The 16,927-nt window shown below is 44.0% G+C and overlaps 1 protein-coding gene across 1 annotated transcript in view; it reads left to right on the top strand.

Annotated features, from left to right (window-relative positions):
• The window catches only part of cc2d1a (coiled-coil and C2 domain containing 1A), a 79,563-nt gene that overhangs the window by 56,813 nt on the left and 5,823 nt on the right, over positions 1-16,927 (top strand). Inside the window, exons 25-27 of the mRNA XM_043694794.1 lie at positions 9,713-9,779; positions 13,090-13,216; positions 16,841-16,917. Of these exons, the coding sequence (XP_043550729.1) occupies positions 9,713-9,779; positions 13,090-13,216; positions 16,841-16,917 (271 nt within the window). The remainder of the gene's footprint in view (positions 1-9,712; positions 9,780-13,089; positions 13,217-16,840; positions 16,918-16,927) is intronic.

Consider the following 16,927-nt stretch of genomic DNA (forward strand, 5'->3'; position numbering starts at 1 on the left):
ACTCCATCAATTATTCCAATTTCTGAGCCAGTGATCTGCTTTGAGACTGACTGAATCACATTGTTATTTGATACCTCCAGTTGACTGAGCCAGAGGCTGGTTCTAATTAAGACACTTAGTCGAATTTTTTTTTAAATATTCCATTTACCACATGTGACCAGGGTCAAGTTTTCTTTGCCTGCCCAAGACTGTAGCATTAACGTCTTCCTTTCTTATTGCTGTAAATAAACCCTTGAACATAGAACATTACAGCGTAGTACAGGCCCTTTGGCCCTCAATGTTGCACCAGCCTGAAGCCCATCTAACCTACACTATTCCATTCTCATCCATATGCCTATCCAATGACCATTTAAATGCTCTTAAAGTTGGCAAGTCTATTCCTGTTGCAGGCAGTGCATTCCATGACCCTACTACTCTGAGTAAAGAAACTACCCTGACATCTATCCTATATCTATCACCCCTCAATTTTAAAGCTATGTCCCCTCGTACTAGCCATCACCATCCTATCTTGTATGTCTTAATTAAGTTGCCTCTCAACCTTCTTCTCTCTAACGAAAACAGCCTCAAGTCCCTCGGTCTTTCTTTGTAAGGCATTCCCTCTATACCAGGCAACATCCTAGGAAATTTCCTCTGAACTGTTTCCAAAGCTTCCACATCCTTCCAATAATGCGGTGACCAGAACTGTGTGTGCAGTACTCCAAATGTGACCGCACCAGAGTTTTGTACAGCTGCAGCGTGATCTGATGGTTCTGAAACTCAATCCCTCCACCAATAAAAGCTACCAACCATATTTCTTTTAAAAACCCTGTCAACCTAGGTGGCAGCTTTCAAGGATCTATGTACAGAGACACCGAGATCGCACTCCTGATCCACACTTCCAAGAATCTTACCATAAGCCCAGTACTCTGCATTCATGTTGTTCCTTCCAAAGTGAATCGCCTGTTTGTAACCTACAACATCCTTCATCACTGACCACAACTCTACCAAACATATTGTCATCTGAAAATTTACTAATCTACATGCTATGCCCTAATCCAGGTCATTTATATAAATGACAACAGTGGACCCAAAACAGATCCTTGTGGTAACACCACTAGTAACTGAACTCCAGGATGAATATTTCCCATCAACCACCACCCTCTGTCTTCTTTTAGCTAGCCAATTTCTGATCCAAACCGCTAAATCACCCTCAATCCCATGACGCTGTATTTTGTGCAATAGCCTACCATGGGGAACTTTATCAAATACTTTACTGAAATCCATATACACCACATCAACCGCTTTACCCTCCTCTACCTGCTTGGCCACCTTCTCAAAGAACTCAATAAAGTTTGTGAGGCATGACCTGCCCTTCACAAAACTGTGTTGACTATCCCTAATCAACTTATTCCTCTCTGGATGATTATAAATCCTATCTGTTATAACCCTTTCCAACACTTTACCCACAACTGAAGTAAAGCTCACTGGTCTATAATTTCCAGGTTTGTCTCTACTCCCCTTCTTGAACAACATTTGCTATCCTCTAGTCTTCCTGCACTATTCCTGTAGACAATGATATAAAGGTCAAAGCCACTTTCCAGAATTTTTACACTTTCTAGATTTGCTAACACCTCCTCCTTGTGAACCTCAATCTCGTCTAGTAGCCTGTATCTCCGTATTCTCCTCGACAACATTGTCTTTTTCTAGTGTGAATAATGATGAAAAGTGTTCATTTAGCGCTTCCCCTATCTCTTCTGGCTCCACGCACAACCTCCCACTGTTATACTTGATTGGCCCTAAATCTTACTCTAGTCGTTCTTTTATTCCTGATGTAGCTATAGAAAACCTTAGGGTTTCCCTTGATCCTATCTGCCAACGACTTCTCATGTCCCCTCCTGGCTCCTCTTAGCTATCTCTTTCCGTCTTTCCTGGCTAACTTGTAACACTCAAGCACCCTAACTGAGCCATCACATCTCATCCTAACATAATCCGCCTTCTTCCTTTTGACAAGAGATTCAACTTCCTTAGTAAAACACAGCTCCTGCACTCGACCACTTCTGTGATGTTTTTGTTTTATTTTCAACACTACCATTGCTGTTAATGAACAGCTTCTTGTAGTCATGACTCATCTGAATTGCCAGTATAACATGCAGCCTTCAAGATGGTTAATGTTGGAGATATACAAGTGTCATTTGGTGTGCTTTTTGCAATCTTCAGCAGTTGAAGCAAGATAAAGGTTGATTTTGTGTTGCATATCTTTGTAAAGAATGGCCTCCTTGTGCTAGACTACTTTTAAATCAGATGTTAAGATCTCTACAGAGACTATTCAAATGTCCAGTTATTAGCTGAGACTATGACCTGTCAAGATATCAGGTATCAAAACAACTAGTTATGTATCAGTGGCTGAGAAACAAATCACTTAGTTGCCTATGGAAAACTGTGTTAACTCCAAACTACTATACAGTTTCTTTCTGTTTTTTAATGACATCAGAAAACCCCAATTGTGGTGTTAACCTGTGTCTCTCAACTAAATGTTTAATCTGCTAGATCTAAATTTTAAAGCAAAATGCGGCAGAAACTCAGATCTGGCAACATCTGTGGAGTGAGAACGAGTTAATGTTTCAAGTCTGATGTGATTCTTCCTACAAATAACTTTAGTCTTTGGACTTGCCTTCTCATCTGTGATATCTCTAGATCATAGTGATTAGATTTATAGCGAAGCCTGTCGACTGATTTCACAATCGTTTCCTTTACCTTCCTCCAAGTCTCCTGCCAAGTAGAAATATTAAACCAGCTACTGAGACATACCCCTGTTTTTCATCTTATAAACAAAGTAATAGATTCCAGCACACTTACTTACAAGCTGATCCACAGAACACGTTTTCAGGGATCAAGGGGCTTTCTAGATTGTGGACTTTGGAAATAGTTGTTATTGTTCCCAGGTATAAGCATCCAATACCTTCATTTTAATAAAAAATAATCTGATTCTCTCTATGATCCTCACAATTTAAAAACACTGTTTACTGTCAGACTCCAGTGTATATCATTTGGTCCATTTCATTTAGTTGTATAACACTCTAACAATCCTAGACACAGTCAGAAAACTTTAACGATATAAACTTTGCTGTTGTAACACTGACCAATGATGTATTTGGCCACTGTTTTTATTTAATCTTGGTGCTACCTGATCATGTTATTGTCGTACTTCACCCAGTTTGTGTGTATAACCTCTGCAATGACAGCGGTTAGCATTGCTGCTTCATGGTGCCAGGAACCCAGGTTTGATTCTAGTCTCAGACAATTATCTGTCTGTGTGGAGTTTGCACATTGTCCCCATGTGTTCCTGCATGGTGCTTCAGTTTCCTCCCACAGTCCAAAGATGTGCAAGTGAATTGGCTGTGTTAAATTGCCCCATAGTTAGGTGGGTTAACTCTCGTAGAAGTGGGGATACATTTCAGAGGGTCAGTGCAGACTCAATGGGCCAAATAGGCTCTCTGCAGTGTGGATTGTAAGATCTTATGATGCCTCATGCTGGCCTCTGTATAGCCTGTTTGGGACAGACTGGCACAGTGGGTGCCTGAAACAATGTGCTTCATCCAGTAGTACTAACCTCCCTTAACCTCGCACAATCCATAAAATTAAAATGTGTGGTTTTTAACCAGTAAGTCATGTAGAAAGCTGCTACTGTGTACCCTGACAGTTAGCTAAAAGGATGGATTGTATTCCCTCCACCTTAATCACTGAATTTTTTTTAAATTGATGTCTATTGACACTGTATATTTTTATTTATTTAAAAATATTGGAGTTGTTGGACCAATCCTTTGCACATTTATATTTTAATAAAGCTTTTTTGTTTGTATTGTGCCTAGCCCATAGCTGATTATTTTCAAAAATAGTTTTAATAGTGACCCATTCAAAATAAAGAAATACCTTTTTTAAAAAAAAAAATGCGTTTTCGCCTCCTAATTGTGTCCTGGAAGGAGGTGAGTCTGACTGGTTTGTTCAGTTCCTGGCACCCATCCCACCTGTCCGTGTTGATGTACAGATGTGTAAAGTGGATTTGAGCTCTTCCCCATTGGGCTTGACACTCGAGGCTAATTCTGCCCATCTCTCATGTGGAACAAGAAGCATGAGTATCAGTCTCTGCAGTTGTCCAGTGTGAGATTCTAGAGAGTGGGGGCTATAGGGTGAATGAACAAAAGGACTATGGTACCATGGTAAAAGAAGCCATTCAACTGCCATGCCAGGTAGCAGCAAGAAGGTAGTTGTATAGGATGCAATAGTGCGGGGGTTGACACCACTTTCCACAACAAAGAGAATCTGACAGCTGAGAGAGAAATGGCTGTGTGATGGGGAGGATCCAATGATCATTGTGGACTTATTTTCTACGCAGAACCTCTTTCCTAGTTGTCTCTCTGAGGAGCTAGCTACCAAGCTACAAAGCAGAGCTCTTCGGATTATAATTTCTACAATGTTACCAGAGTTGTGCCTGCTTTGCGTTAGGGAACACAAGATTAGAGCAATTAATACAAAGCACAAAGATTGGCATGGAAAAAGGAAATTCTGGTTCATGGGCCACCTGCTACAGTCCTGGGAAAAATGGGACCTGCAGCATTGGAACCATGTGGGGGCCAGTGTTCACGCCAACCGCATAACTAAGAAAGTGCAGAGGAGTTTAACCAGAGGGATGGAGGGCAAAGGAGCAAATGTGGAAAGATATGGTATGTCAAAGAGTCTAAACAAATCAGAGGAAAATAATAATGAGGGTCAAGAGGATACCAGGAAGTGGCAGAGAGGAATACACCAACAATGAAAGCTAGATATTCCAAAGATAGCAAGAAGGTAAAACCAAGGGCTGTGTATCTGAATGTACACATCATTGATAACAAAGTAAACAAATTGTAGGCACACATTGATGTAGATAAATAAAATGGCCGTTACAGAGGCATGGGGCCAGACTGACTGGGATTGGGTTCTGAATGAGAAGCTGGGGAAGAGTAGAGTGATAACACTGTTAAATAAGGAAGGGATTTGTGTAACCGTTAGAGATGACACTGGTTCTGGATAGCAGGATGTAGCATCTCTTTGTGTGGAAATGAGGAATAGAAGTCACTGGCAGGACTGGTCTACAGGACCCAATCAGTAACAACAACGTAGGACAAAATATGCAAGAGGAAATATTGGATGCTTGTGATAAAGCGATGGCAATTGTTATTGGTGACATTAATCTACATGTAAACTAGAAAAATCAGATTAGCAATAGTAACCTAGGAGTTCATAGAATGCCTTTGAGGTAGGGTTTTTCTCAAACCAGCATGTTTTGGAACCAGGTTAGAGACAAAACAACTGTAGATGCTAGAATCCCAGGTAGACAAGCAGAAGGCTGGACGAACACAGCAAGCCAGGCAGCATCAGGAGGTGAAGAAGCCAACATTTCGGGTGTAGCCCTTCTCCAGGGTGTAAGGGTAGGGGAGGAACACAGATAGAGGGTGCGACCTCGTTGGTTGATGGGAGGAATGAATCCAGTTTGTAGCTGGAACGATGGGTCGGTCAGAGGAATGGAAGGGACGGGGAGGGGCTGGGAAGGGAGTCAGGGGATGGGAAGGAAGGTTATTTGAAATTGGAGAACTCCATGTTGAGCCCTCCGGGCTGTAAGCTGCCCAGGCGGAAGATGAGGTGTTGTTCCTTCAATTTGCAGCTTGATTCACTGTGGCAATGGAGGAGGCCGAGGATGGTCATGTTAGAGAGAGAGAGAGAGAATGAGAATGGGAATGGGAATTGAAATGGGTGGTGTTTGGGAGGTCAGGTCGGCCCCTGCAGGTCTGGCTGAGATGCTCGCTAAAACGTGCTCTGAGTTTACGTTTGATCTCACCGATGTAGAGAAGACCACATCGGGAGCACTGGATACAGTAAACTTGGTTGGAGGGGAGCCAGGTGAACCTCTGTCTCACCTGGAAGGACTGTCCATGGCCCTGGGTGGAGGTACAGGGGTTGGCTAGCTAGCAGGTTTTGCATCTTTCACAGTTGCAGTGGAAGGTACCGAGGGATTGGGGAAGCTTGGGGAGGGTGGTGCGAGCCAAGTGTTGGTGAAGACTGGATACAGTAAACTTGGTTGGAGGAGAGCCAGGTGAACCTCTGTCTCACCTGGAAGGACTGTCCATGGCCCTGGGTGGAGGTACAGGGATTGGCTAGCTAGCAGGTTTTGCATCTTTCACAGTTGCAGTGGAAGGTACCGAGGGATTGGGGAAGCTTGGGGAGGGTGGTGCGAGCCAAGTGTTGGTGAAGAGAACGATCCTTGCAGAAGGGCAGAGAGGGGTGGGGAGGGGTCTTGACAACCCGGATGGAGGAAGGAGGTTTCCAATCATGAGTGAGCCTAGGACGAGGGAACAGGTTTTAAAATTAGTGCTTGCCCTTTAGGACCGAGGATAAGAATGTTTTTCTTGTGCAGTTTTGGAAGATAGTGGATGCAGGGTCACTAAATCTTTTTGAAGTGGAGAGAGGTAGATTCTGGTTAGGCCGGGGATCAGAAGTTATCAGGGATGTAGAAATTGAAACACAAACAAACCGGCAGTGGTTTTATTTGCGAGTAGAGTGGGTTCGAGAGGTGGAGAGGTCTGCTCCTATTTCATGGACTTTCTGAAGATGCTGATTGTCAGGAATCCAGGTTGGTATCTCCTGTGGTGCCACCAATGTTTCCCTGAGAAACATGAGCTGAGCACAGACAGAGAGTTTGTTTCTTTTTATGGGTATGCTGTGCTTTTAGCCTGAGATTTCATTTCCTTTCTCCCTCTTAGTTTCTTTCTTCTAATTTTAAACTTGTAGTTATTCTGGCAATCTGACTTGCCAGTTGTCTTTGTGCAGTTATTTTCTTAAGTTTGCTACTTTCCCTAACTACTTTAGACAACCGTGAAAGTCCCTTTATAATTTTTCATTAGAATAAAAATAAACCTGAGCATTCTGGCAGGAAAGTGCAAGTATCACAATTTGGGAGCAATAGCTGCAACGTTCAGTGACTGATGTTGATCCAGTGTCACTGTCATAATTATATTGGGAGCGATATATATGACATAATTATAATGTGGAATGAGATTGAAGTGTTGTGCACTCTCTAATGTACTCCACTGCCAAAGTGATCAGAGCCGAGATTAGTACAAATCCTGCCAAGCCTGACGCTATTTCATCCAATATCTGGGCTTGCCAGCAGAGATTGCCGGACAGTGGGAACCCTCCTTGGTTCCGATTTATCATCCACTCTCACCATTGCCCACTTGAGATTAATCAACTCTGCACTGACTGAGATTAAAGTTGTTTCTCTTGCTAACCGCAGCAAACATTCGAAGGGAAATAGTTGGTCACTCCTCCATCTCATTACATTTTCGAGACATCTGAAAAACTAAAGAACTTTTATTTTCCACCATACGAAGAAGATTTTTTAAATCTAAGTTTGTGATTGCCTACCCAGAGTCTTCCAATTTACCCCTCCCTCCTTTCAACCTGTATTTATATAGCACCTGTTATAGTCCCAGACTGAACCACCGCCCTTTGCCAGTTTTTAAAGTGTAGTAGACAAGCAGGAGGCTGGAAGAACACAGCAAGCCAGGCAGCAGCAGGGGGTGGAGACTTCTCTACCTCCTGATGCTGACTGGCTTGCTGTGTTCTTCCAGCCTCCTGCCTGTCTATTTTGGATTCCAGCATCTGCAGTTTTTTTTGTCTCTAAGTTTTTGAAGTGTAGACAATGTTGTGGGAAAATTGAGATACTTTGATAGAAATCTGTAAAATTATGAAATACATGGATAGAGTTGGTAGTCAGAATATTTTTCCCAGAGTTGAAATGTCTGATACAAGGAGACATGTGTTTAAGCTGAGAGGGGGGAGAAGTTCAAAGGAGATGTAAGGGGTGAGTTTTTTTACACAGGGAGTGGTAGGAGTCTGGAACGTACTGCCATGGGCAGTGGTAAAGGCAAGTATGATAGGAGCGTCTGAGGGGCGTTTCGATAAGCACATGAATATGCAAAGGATGGAGGGACATTGACCAAGGCCAGGCAGAAGGAATTGGCTTAATTTGGCATTGAGTTTGGCAGAACATTGTGGGCCTGTGCTATAACATCCTATGCTATATTGCTCAATATGCATCGGATATTCCCCTAGATAGCAGTGACTAACCAGATCACAATAATATCTTGTTTTACACCCCTTGCTGCAGAATCTTTTCTGCTCACTCGATCATGGGTCACAGTGTAACATTTCATTTGGAAGATACACTTTGCCTCAGTACTGCACTGAAGTGTTGGCCAATCCTTGTGTCTCCACAGTGCAATCTCTCTCTCTCTCTCTCTCTCTCTCTCTCTCTCTCTCTCTATCTATCTCTCTATCTATCTCTCTATCTATCTCTCTCTATCTCTATCTCTATCTCTATCTCTCTCTCTCTATCCCCCCACCCTCACTGCTGACAATCTGACTGGGGGTGCGAGAGATGCCGATAGAGCGAACGCTGATGCGTGATGTCATTCTTGTTGACTTCTGTGCTTCCCACATTGTGTGTCACTACCCCTCTCTTCAGACAGCCTGCATCCTCCTTCCAGTGCTCCGGCCTTGGGATCATGCAGCCAATCGAATGTGTGCCAGCTGTTTCATAGACCAATCCAATTAGTCCAGGTCTGTCCCTTTTGACCCATAAAGTGAGTAACCTGGGGCCACATTGGCTGCTGAGGTTACTGAAGTAGTGCAATGTGAAATCGAGCTCTTAAAACAGTAATCTCCTTCCAAGTATCTTACAGATCATTTCAGTTACAGAACAACCTCTGTAATCCAAAGGTCAGTTATCCGAATTTTGGATTATCCTAACAAGATCTCAAAGTCCAGTAAAAATGTTATCCATTATCTGAACGATTGGTTATCCAAACAAAATATTCCCAGCCTGTCTCATTCAGATAATCGAGGTTGTTCTGTAACATAGTCATACAGCACAGAAACAGACCCTTCGGTCCGAATCATCCATGCCAGCCAGATTTCACAAACTAATCTAGTCCCATTTGCCTGCGTTTGGCCCATGTCCTTCTAACCCTTATATTAAAAAAACCCGAAAGAACTGTGGATGCTGCAAATTGGAAACAAAAACAGAAATCACTGGCAAAGCTCAGCAGGTCATGCTGCCAGACCTGCTGCACTTTTCCGGCAATTTTTGTTCCCTCTAAACCTTTGTTATTCATGTACTTTCTGAATGTCTTTGATTACTTAAATAGAAATAATTTGCAGACTTCAGAGGGAAAGGCTGGGAGACTGGTACAATCATCATTGCTCAAGCAGAGAGATGGTTCAGACACGATGGGCCAAATGGTCACCACCTGTGTCTCATTAATTATGGTTAACCAGTATTCTAGCCCCCCCCCACACTTTTATTTTAAACTCCCTCTCAGTCCCACTTGGAAACCCTGTAAACCAGGTCTGTTTCCTGCCCTCCTTCAGGTCTCTGTAATAGCCGAGATGTTTTACTTTACAGCTGTTCTTCCCATTATTTCTGTCCCAGCCAGACTTGTTAATGTTCTTCCTTAATTACCTCATGTATTGTTTCTGCTCTGGCTTCCCCCCCAGTACTATCCTGGGACACTTTAACTCTGATTACAGTCAAAAGGTAAGGGAAGGGGGGAGGCCTGAACTAAACTACAGGAATGCTTAATTATTTGCAAGTTCTTATTTGTAACCTAATTAAAATGTTTTGTTTGGTCCTTGGCAGTAAATCGACCTTTCCTCTGCACAGCTTCAACATAATGAAGTTTGATAAGGAGCGTATAGAAAGGAAGGTGAGTGAATGCTGAGTGTATTTTTTTTCTTTTACATTGACTGTTTTCCTGTGATCTTCAGAATTATTCCTATATTTTGTAAATGGGAAACAATTTTAAACCAAGAAACCCTTCATTTTTCTTTTAAAAGAAACAAAATTGCTCTATTCAGAAGAGGATTCTCCCAGTGTCCAGGCCAATGTTCCTTCCTCAAAAAACAAATACCTGAAATAGCTCCAGCCATTACCAAGTCACCGTTTATTTTCACTTACGTGGAACTCTGACCAGCTAGCTCAGTCTCTGGAGTGAGGAGAATCTCTGAGACTCCTGTTCTCCTGGCAGCCAGGATTCCCTGATTTGGCTCAGGTTAACATCCCCAAACAGGGATCTCGTCCTCGACGAAGAAAGGGTGAGCTTACGTCTTCCCGAAACTGTATCCGTATTGAAAGATAAATCAGGCTGTTCGATAGAACTCAGCAGTGCTTAAGTGCAAGGAACTGTGAAGTTGAGGATTGGGAAAACACGATGGACCCTCAAGGGCCTGATGAGAGTTGAGTCCGAAGGTGATTAAGTCATCTAGTTTTGGCTGTGTACACTCTGCCACTTATGGTGCACATGGTGCTCGACGAGTTGGGTGGGTGAAATCTCAGATTTTCACACAGTCCTTTCAGTGTAGGTGTTTGGCCTACACCTAAGCTGGAAATGGGAGGCACCTTCCCAATTGCTTTTCCTCTGATTTATAGAATTATAGAATCGGACAGTGCAGGAGAGGCCCTTCGGCCAAATCGCGACTGCACAGTCAGGTGAGAAACACCTGACCTTCAAGCTAATCCCATTGACTAGCACTTGAATGTTATGATGTGCCAAGTGCTCATCCGTTAAAGGATGTGAGGCAAATAGTCTCGACCACCTTCCCAGGCAGCACATTCCAGAATGCAAGTAAAAATGCCTTTTTCCTCACCTCTCCCCTAAACCTCCTGCCCCTCACCTTGAACCTGTGACCCCTCATGACTGACCCTTCACCAAAGGTGAGCAGCTGCTCCTTATCCACTCTGTCCATGCCCCTCATAATCATGTACACCTCAATCAGATCGCCCCTCAGTCTTCCCTTTGAGTGGTCTTGGACAAGAAATTCCCACGTGCCTATGGCGATATTGGGTTAATATTTTTATTTTTGAGGATGTCTTTGCAACAGTTCCCCTGCCTTCCTGAGCTTGCTTTGAGAATCTCATGTCAAACATGAAGACGATGTGGCCCGCCCGACATGGCAGCTGTTGCCCTGAGAGAGGGCACTAATGTTGGAGTACCGGCCTCCCTTTGGATTTGCAGGAGGGATCGCTGGCCATGTTTTCTCTCGGGGAAGGGAGAGGTGGAGGAGGTTTCTGAGCGGGAAGGTATGGAGAGAGGCAGACCCAATCAGTTAAGGCATTGAGATCTGCAGGCCCAGTTCTTGGTGTGTGGTGTCAGGAATTTAAAGTCAACACCGTGGGAAGATCTGATGGCTGTTTGTGAGGCATTCTGAGGGAGCAATGAACCTTTGCTGCTTTTGCAGATACACATTGCTGCGGATTGCCCACTTCCCTTGATGCGTAGAATGCAGATGATAGAAAGTTTAAGGGCCTGCAGTCTCCAATCATCTCATCTACCCTCAATTGTCCTGTAGGAATCGGGAAGGGCCCTGTTGTACTCGAGACGTGGCAGTCCCAGTGGTCGAATAGCTTCCTCCTTCTGATGCTTCGCCAGGCATGAGAAAAATGGTCATTTACAAAAGGTATCCAGTCACAGCCTGGCCAATGGGGCTGTCACTGTCCTCCTGCCTGATGCAGCACCTTCAGGAAAGAATGGCTGTCTATTTTGGTGGGTCACACAAGAGGTCCTTCCTTGTGTCATCTCTCAGTGGGATAATGCGCCGGGAATCGAACCTGGTCTTCCCGGAGTTGTCAAAAAGTAGTTAAGTTTTGTAGAATTTCCCCTAGTTTACCTGTCCATTTAGACCCAGGTTGACAGAAAGCTGGTTTCTGTATGTTACAAGAGTTACTCAATCGAAAGCAAAGTACCGTGGAGGCTGGAAATCTGAAACAAACGCAGGAAATGCTGGAGGAACTCGGAAGCAGGACTGGCAGCATCTGTGGTGAGAGAAGCAGAATTCAACTTTCACCTCCAGCATGAGCCAGAGGTGCCGACTTTCTCCAGCGTGCTTTGTTTATTTAGCAATGATTATTACTTGTTGCACGTGAGTAGATTTCCAGCTGCGGGTAAACTATTATGAGCTGTTGGCATATGACTCTACGAGTTGTAAGTCTACCCTCCTTCTACAACGCCTCCATGTGTATAACAACAGATAAATAAAAAGCAGTGGTATTAGGGGGCGGATGAAGAAACTGGGAAGGTGTTTCAATGGTTCTTGTACAATTCCCCACCATGCTGCTTTCAACTTGCCATGACTTATTGCTGTTTGGTCTCCTCTGCACGCTTTCACTCACAGGTGATTGGTTCACAACATACAAAGTCTCTGACTTATTGATTAAACGTCACATCTTACGCCAACTGATGAGGGAAAGTATACTGGCATTCTGCAGGCATTAGGTGGTTTTCCAGCAAGGAAAAGGAAGACCAAAGGTGTCTGGCTATAATGTTTGCACCCACGAGCCAGTCAGATAGTTGTTGGCAAGCAGAAGGACCTTGACATCAACAACTGGTCACAGCTGCACAGACCAATCAGCTACCTGTTGCTGACCGAATCTCACTTTGTATGTTCTCCCTGCTACCAGATCAGTTACAACCAAACCTCCCCCAACTTGTTCAACAAACAGACGTAAACTGCACTTGCAATAAGTGCTGGGAGCTTGCTTTTAAAGGTAATTTCACAAGCCAGCAACAGTATGAGGAGCAATATTACATTTAATCATTCAAAGACACACCTGTTTCCTGTCAGATCTGCTGTGTTCATCTCATCTGCGGGTGTAGACTTCATCAGTTCATTCTTGGGGGAGATAGAGTAATATGTCCCTCATTTCCAGGCTTGACGTATCCAACTTAATATAGCACTTAAATAAATTGCAGGTTACCAGATGGCATTGAATTTTAAAATGCTTTTGTGATCTTTGTATATCTAAGTAATTGTATATGTATGACTGTATATGTATGTTAATAGATTTAATTGCTTTGTCTTTCTGCTGAATTAACCCCTTTGTGAAACTACAATAAGTGCATGAGCGAACTTTATGGTGTCAGTGTATGGAGTGAACTTGCAGAGAGTGTCAAGTGTGTGTTTTTGATGGAGCCAGGTCTTGCACATATGAATTAAATATTGTCCCATACGTGTCTGCAGATCCACACGTGCAAACAGGAACACAAAGCTCCTCCAAAAGAGCTCCTGGATCAGCATCGGGAGCTTGCACAGCGGATCCAGTGGCAGAAAGCGCAGTTGGAACGCCGGGACCCTGCTGTTCTGAAAGGTGGCGTATAGATATAGGAGATTTATTACAATTGTATGCAGGCCACATCTCCAGTAGTTTGTACAATTTTGACCTCTTTCCCAAGTAAAGATATGCTTTCTTTAGACAGATATCGGCAAAGGTACACTAGATTCTGTCACCAGGGATGAGGGTATAGTCCTGCAATGCTCCATCTGGCTTTACACTCTCTGTATTGGTAAGAATGCGAGGCAATCTCATCAAGACATTGATGGAGTTGATGCTTTGAGGATGTTTTCACTTTCTGACCCCTAGGTTTCGGAGTCTCAGAAGCAGCATTTGGCAATTTAGGACTCCCAGAATGGTCACTCTGACAGCACTGTGAGTGTACCTACCCTACATGGACTACAGCAGGTCAGGAAGGCAGCTCTGCATCACCTTCGCCTGGGCACTTAGGGGTGGGCAACACATATTGACCGTGAATGAAAGAACTGTGGACCATTTTAGAATTTTCCACCGCAGAATGTGGACGCCCTAAGTATCTTGAACAATAAAATGGAGAGAGTTTTGGATAAGAGACAGGAGGATAGAGTGTGGGGGAGTGTGGCTGAGGTTATTCAGCAGTGATTTTATTGAATGTTGTACCAGGTTCATGGTCTTGCATTGCCCATTTCTGCCCCTGTTACTATTGTGTTTTTAAAGGAAGGTGGTTCAGCAGCAACCAATTCCAGAAAGATTAAATAATCGTTTGTGTGTCATTGGTCATACTTTGGCCTCTGTGACAAAAACTCGTTAGGTTTAAGGTCTACTCCAAAGATATGAGCACATAAAGTAGACATAAAACACCGGCGCACCACTGAAGAAGCTCTGCACAACCACAGATATGTTTATCGATCTACGGTCCAACTCACCCATGCCAACTAGACATCCCAGACTAGACTCATTTGCCAGCGTTTGGCCCATATCCCCCTCAAGGAGAAAGTGAGGTCTGCAGATGCTGGAGATCAAAGTTGAAACTTTATTGCTGGAACAGCACAGCAGGCCAGGCAGTCCTGGCCCATCTACATGGCCTTTTTAAATGTACCAGCCTCCACCACTTCCTCTGGCTGCACCACCCTCTGTGTGATAAAGTTATTCCAGAAAACCTTTTTTAAATCTTTCCCTTCTCACCTTAAACCTCTGCCAGGTGATAGTGAGGACTGCACATGCTGGAGATTAGAGTCCAGATTAGAGCGGTGCTGGAAATACACAGCAGGTCAGGCAGCATCTGAGGAGCCTGATGAAAGGCGTCCTGACTGAAACGTTGATTCTCCTGCTCCTCGGATGCTGCCTGACCTGCTGTGCATTTCCAGCACCACTCTAATCGTTAACCTCTGCCCTCTAGTCTTGGACTCCACCAAACCTGCCCCCACCCGCCTTTAGGAAATGTCTTCAGTTGGAACATTAAAGCCTTGAGATCCTACAGAGCTATTCAAAAAAGAGCAGGAGAGTTTCCTCCTTTCCATACCACTCCTCCAAAGAAAACCCCTCCATTTTCTGTGTTAAAGTTGTGATCAGTTAAGCAAGTCTCTTGGTCACTGTTACATTGTTGTGAATGGGGAGCTAGATGTTTACACTTCACTGTGGTGTTTTCTGCATTCCATAACTAATTCACATCAGATAACTGAATCGTTGGGAAAGTGCTTTGGATCTTCTCGAGCCTGTGTGAGAAACGTGCTGTCATTATTTTCCCTCCTTTTTTATTTGCTTTTCCTCTCCTCCTGTATTGTTTTTTTTTTCCATTTTGCTTTCTGAGCAGGGCCTGCTGCCTAACTAACTGATTAAGTATTGCCCAGGGTGGTTGAGATTACTGGCTTGGAGGTAGTCGGTCTTCTCAAATCTGTTTGAGGAGAAGCAAATCTTGTCAAAAGTTTCCTTTTTTATCTCTATGACTCTATTTTAAAACATTTATTTAGAACATGGAGCCGTGCAACACAAGAACAGGCCTGTGGCCCACGATGTCGCGCCGAACATGTCGCCAAATTAAACTCATCCCTTCTCTGTGCCTTTGGTCCATATTCCCTCCATTCCTTGCATATTGATGTGCTTATCTGAAAGCCTATTAAACACCCCTATTATATCTGCCTCCTTCACCACCCGGCAGCACCTTCCAGACTCCTACCCCTCTGTGTAAACAAAAGCCTTGCCCCTCGTGTTTCCTTTGAACCTTCTGTCTCTCACCTTAAATGCATACCCCCGGTTTTAGAAATTTCAACTCTTGGGAGAAAAAGATTCTGACCTTCAACCCTATCGATGCATCTCATAATTTTGTAGACTTCTATCAAGTCTCCCTTCAACGTTTGCGGTTCCAGAGCCGACAACAACAATACCAGCGTTCATGAAGCTCCTGAATAGATACGTGATTAGGAAGGGAATAGAGGGATACGGATCCTGTAAGCGAAGACAGATTTACTATGGAAGGGCAAAATGTGGCAGCCCAGGCTCGGAGGGCTGAAGGGCCTGTTCCTGTGCTGTATTGTTCTTTGTCTTTCTTTTTCATAGAATAGAATCCCCACAGTGTGGAAACAGGCCAATAAGTCCGCGCTGACCCTCTGAAGACTATCCCACCCAGACCCATTCCCCTTACTAGTCCATCTAACCTACACATCCCTGTACACTATGGGGCAATTTAGCATGGCCAATTCACCTTAACCTGCACATCTTTGGATTGTGGGAGGAAACCGGAGGAAACCCACGCAGAAACAGGGAGAATGTGCAAACCCCACACAGACAGTTGCCCAAGGCTGGCATTGACCCTGGGTCCCTGGCACTGTGAGGCAGCAGTGCTAACCACTGCTCATACCATTTAATCCAGGCAGCATCCTGGTAAACCTCTTCTGCACCCTCTCCAAAACCTCTACATCCTCCTGGAATGTGTGCAACCAGAAGTGAATGCAACACTCTCGTGTGTAGCCCAATCAGTCTTACAAAGCTGCAATATGACATCCTGACTCGTGCACTCAGTTCCCCAACCAATAAAGGTACGCACGCCACATGCTGCCTTTCCCACCCTATCGGCTTGCATGGGCACTTTCAGGGAGCAATGGACTTGAACCCCAAGATCTCTGTCTGAATGTCAACGCTGTTCAGGTTCCTGAAATTAACTGTGTATTTAATTTATATTTAAAAAGTGAACAACTCTCTTGAGGAAACCTTTTGGTACCAGTTTTATCTGATTTATTCTGTGAAATTACTTGGGGTGGTGTGATGCAAATCATTACTGGTGTACTGTAGGAATTCAGAAAGCTCATTTGGAACAGTGTCACCTCCAGTTAGGGCTACTTCCCCTGATGTTCACTGTTCCTCAGGATGTGCCTGTGGTGTGGCCCAGGAGGCAGGTCGGTGGCACTGTGTTGTTGGAGTCGACTTGGCGGGTTGGTGTCGTTCTGTACCTCAGGAAGGCAGCGCTGAAAAGTAACCAGCTTCTGAAACAGGACAGAAAGGAATATTATTGGGTTTATGCTCATGCTGATGTGGGGAGATGAAGCACTGGTCAAAAAATGAAAACTGAGTTTTGGAGACCTTTGTACTAACCATTGCCATCATTCTGTGTTTGGAACCCTCCATTTTGCAACATTGATATATCGCATTTGTTTATTGTTAACTGCTGTTTTATTTAAATTGCAGAGTATGTGACACAGTTGGAGAAATATGTACACTACTACACAGACGCAGCTAAGCGACTGGGCACCGAAGGGAATCGAGTAAGTGTTG

Source organism: Chiloscyllium plagiosum, chromosome 8, assembly GCF_004010195.1.
Source record: "Chiloscyllium plagiosum isolate BGI_BamShark_2017 chromosome 8, ASM401019v2, whole genome shotgun sequence".
Taxonomy (NCBI): Eukaryota; Metazoa; Chordata; class Chondrichthyes; order Orectolobiformes; family Hemiscylliidae; genus Chiloscyllium; species Chiloscyllium plagiosum.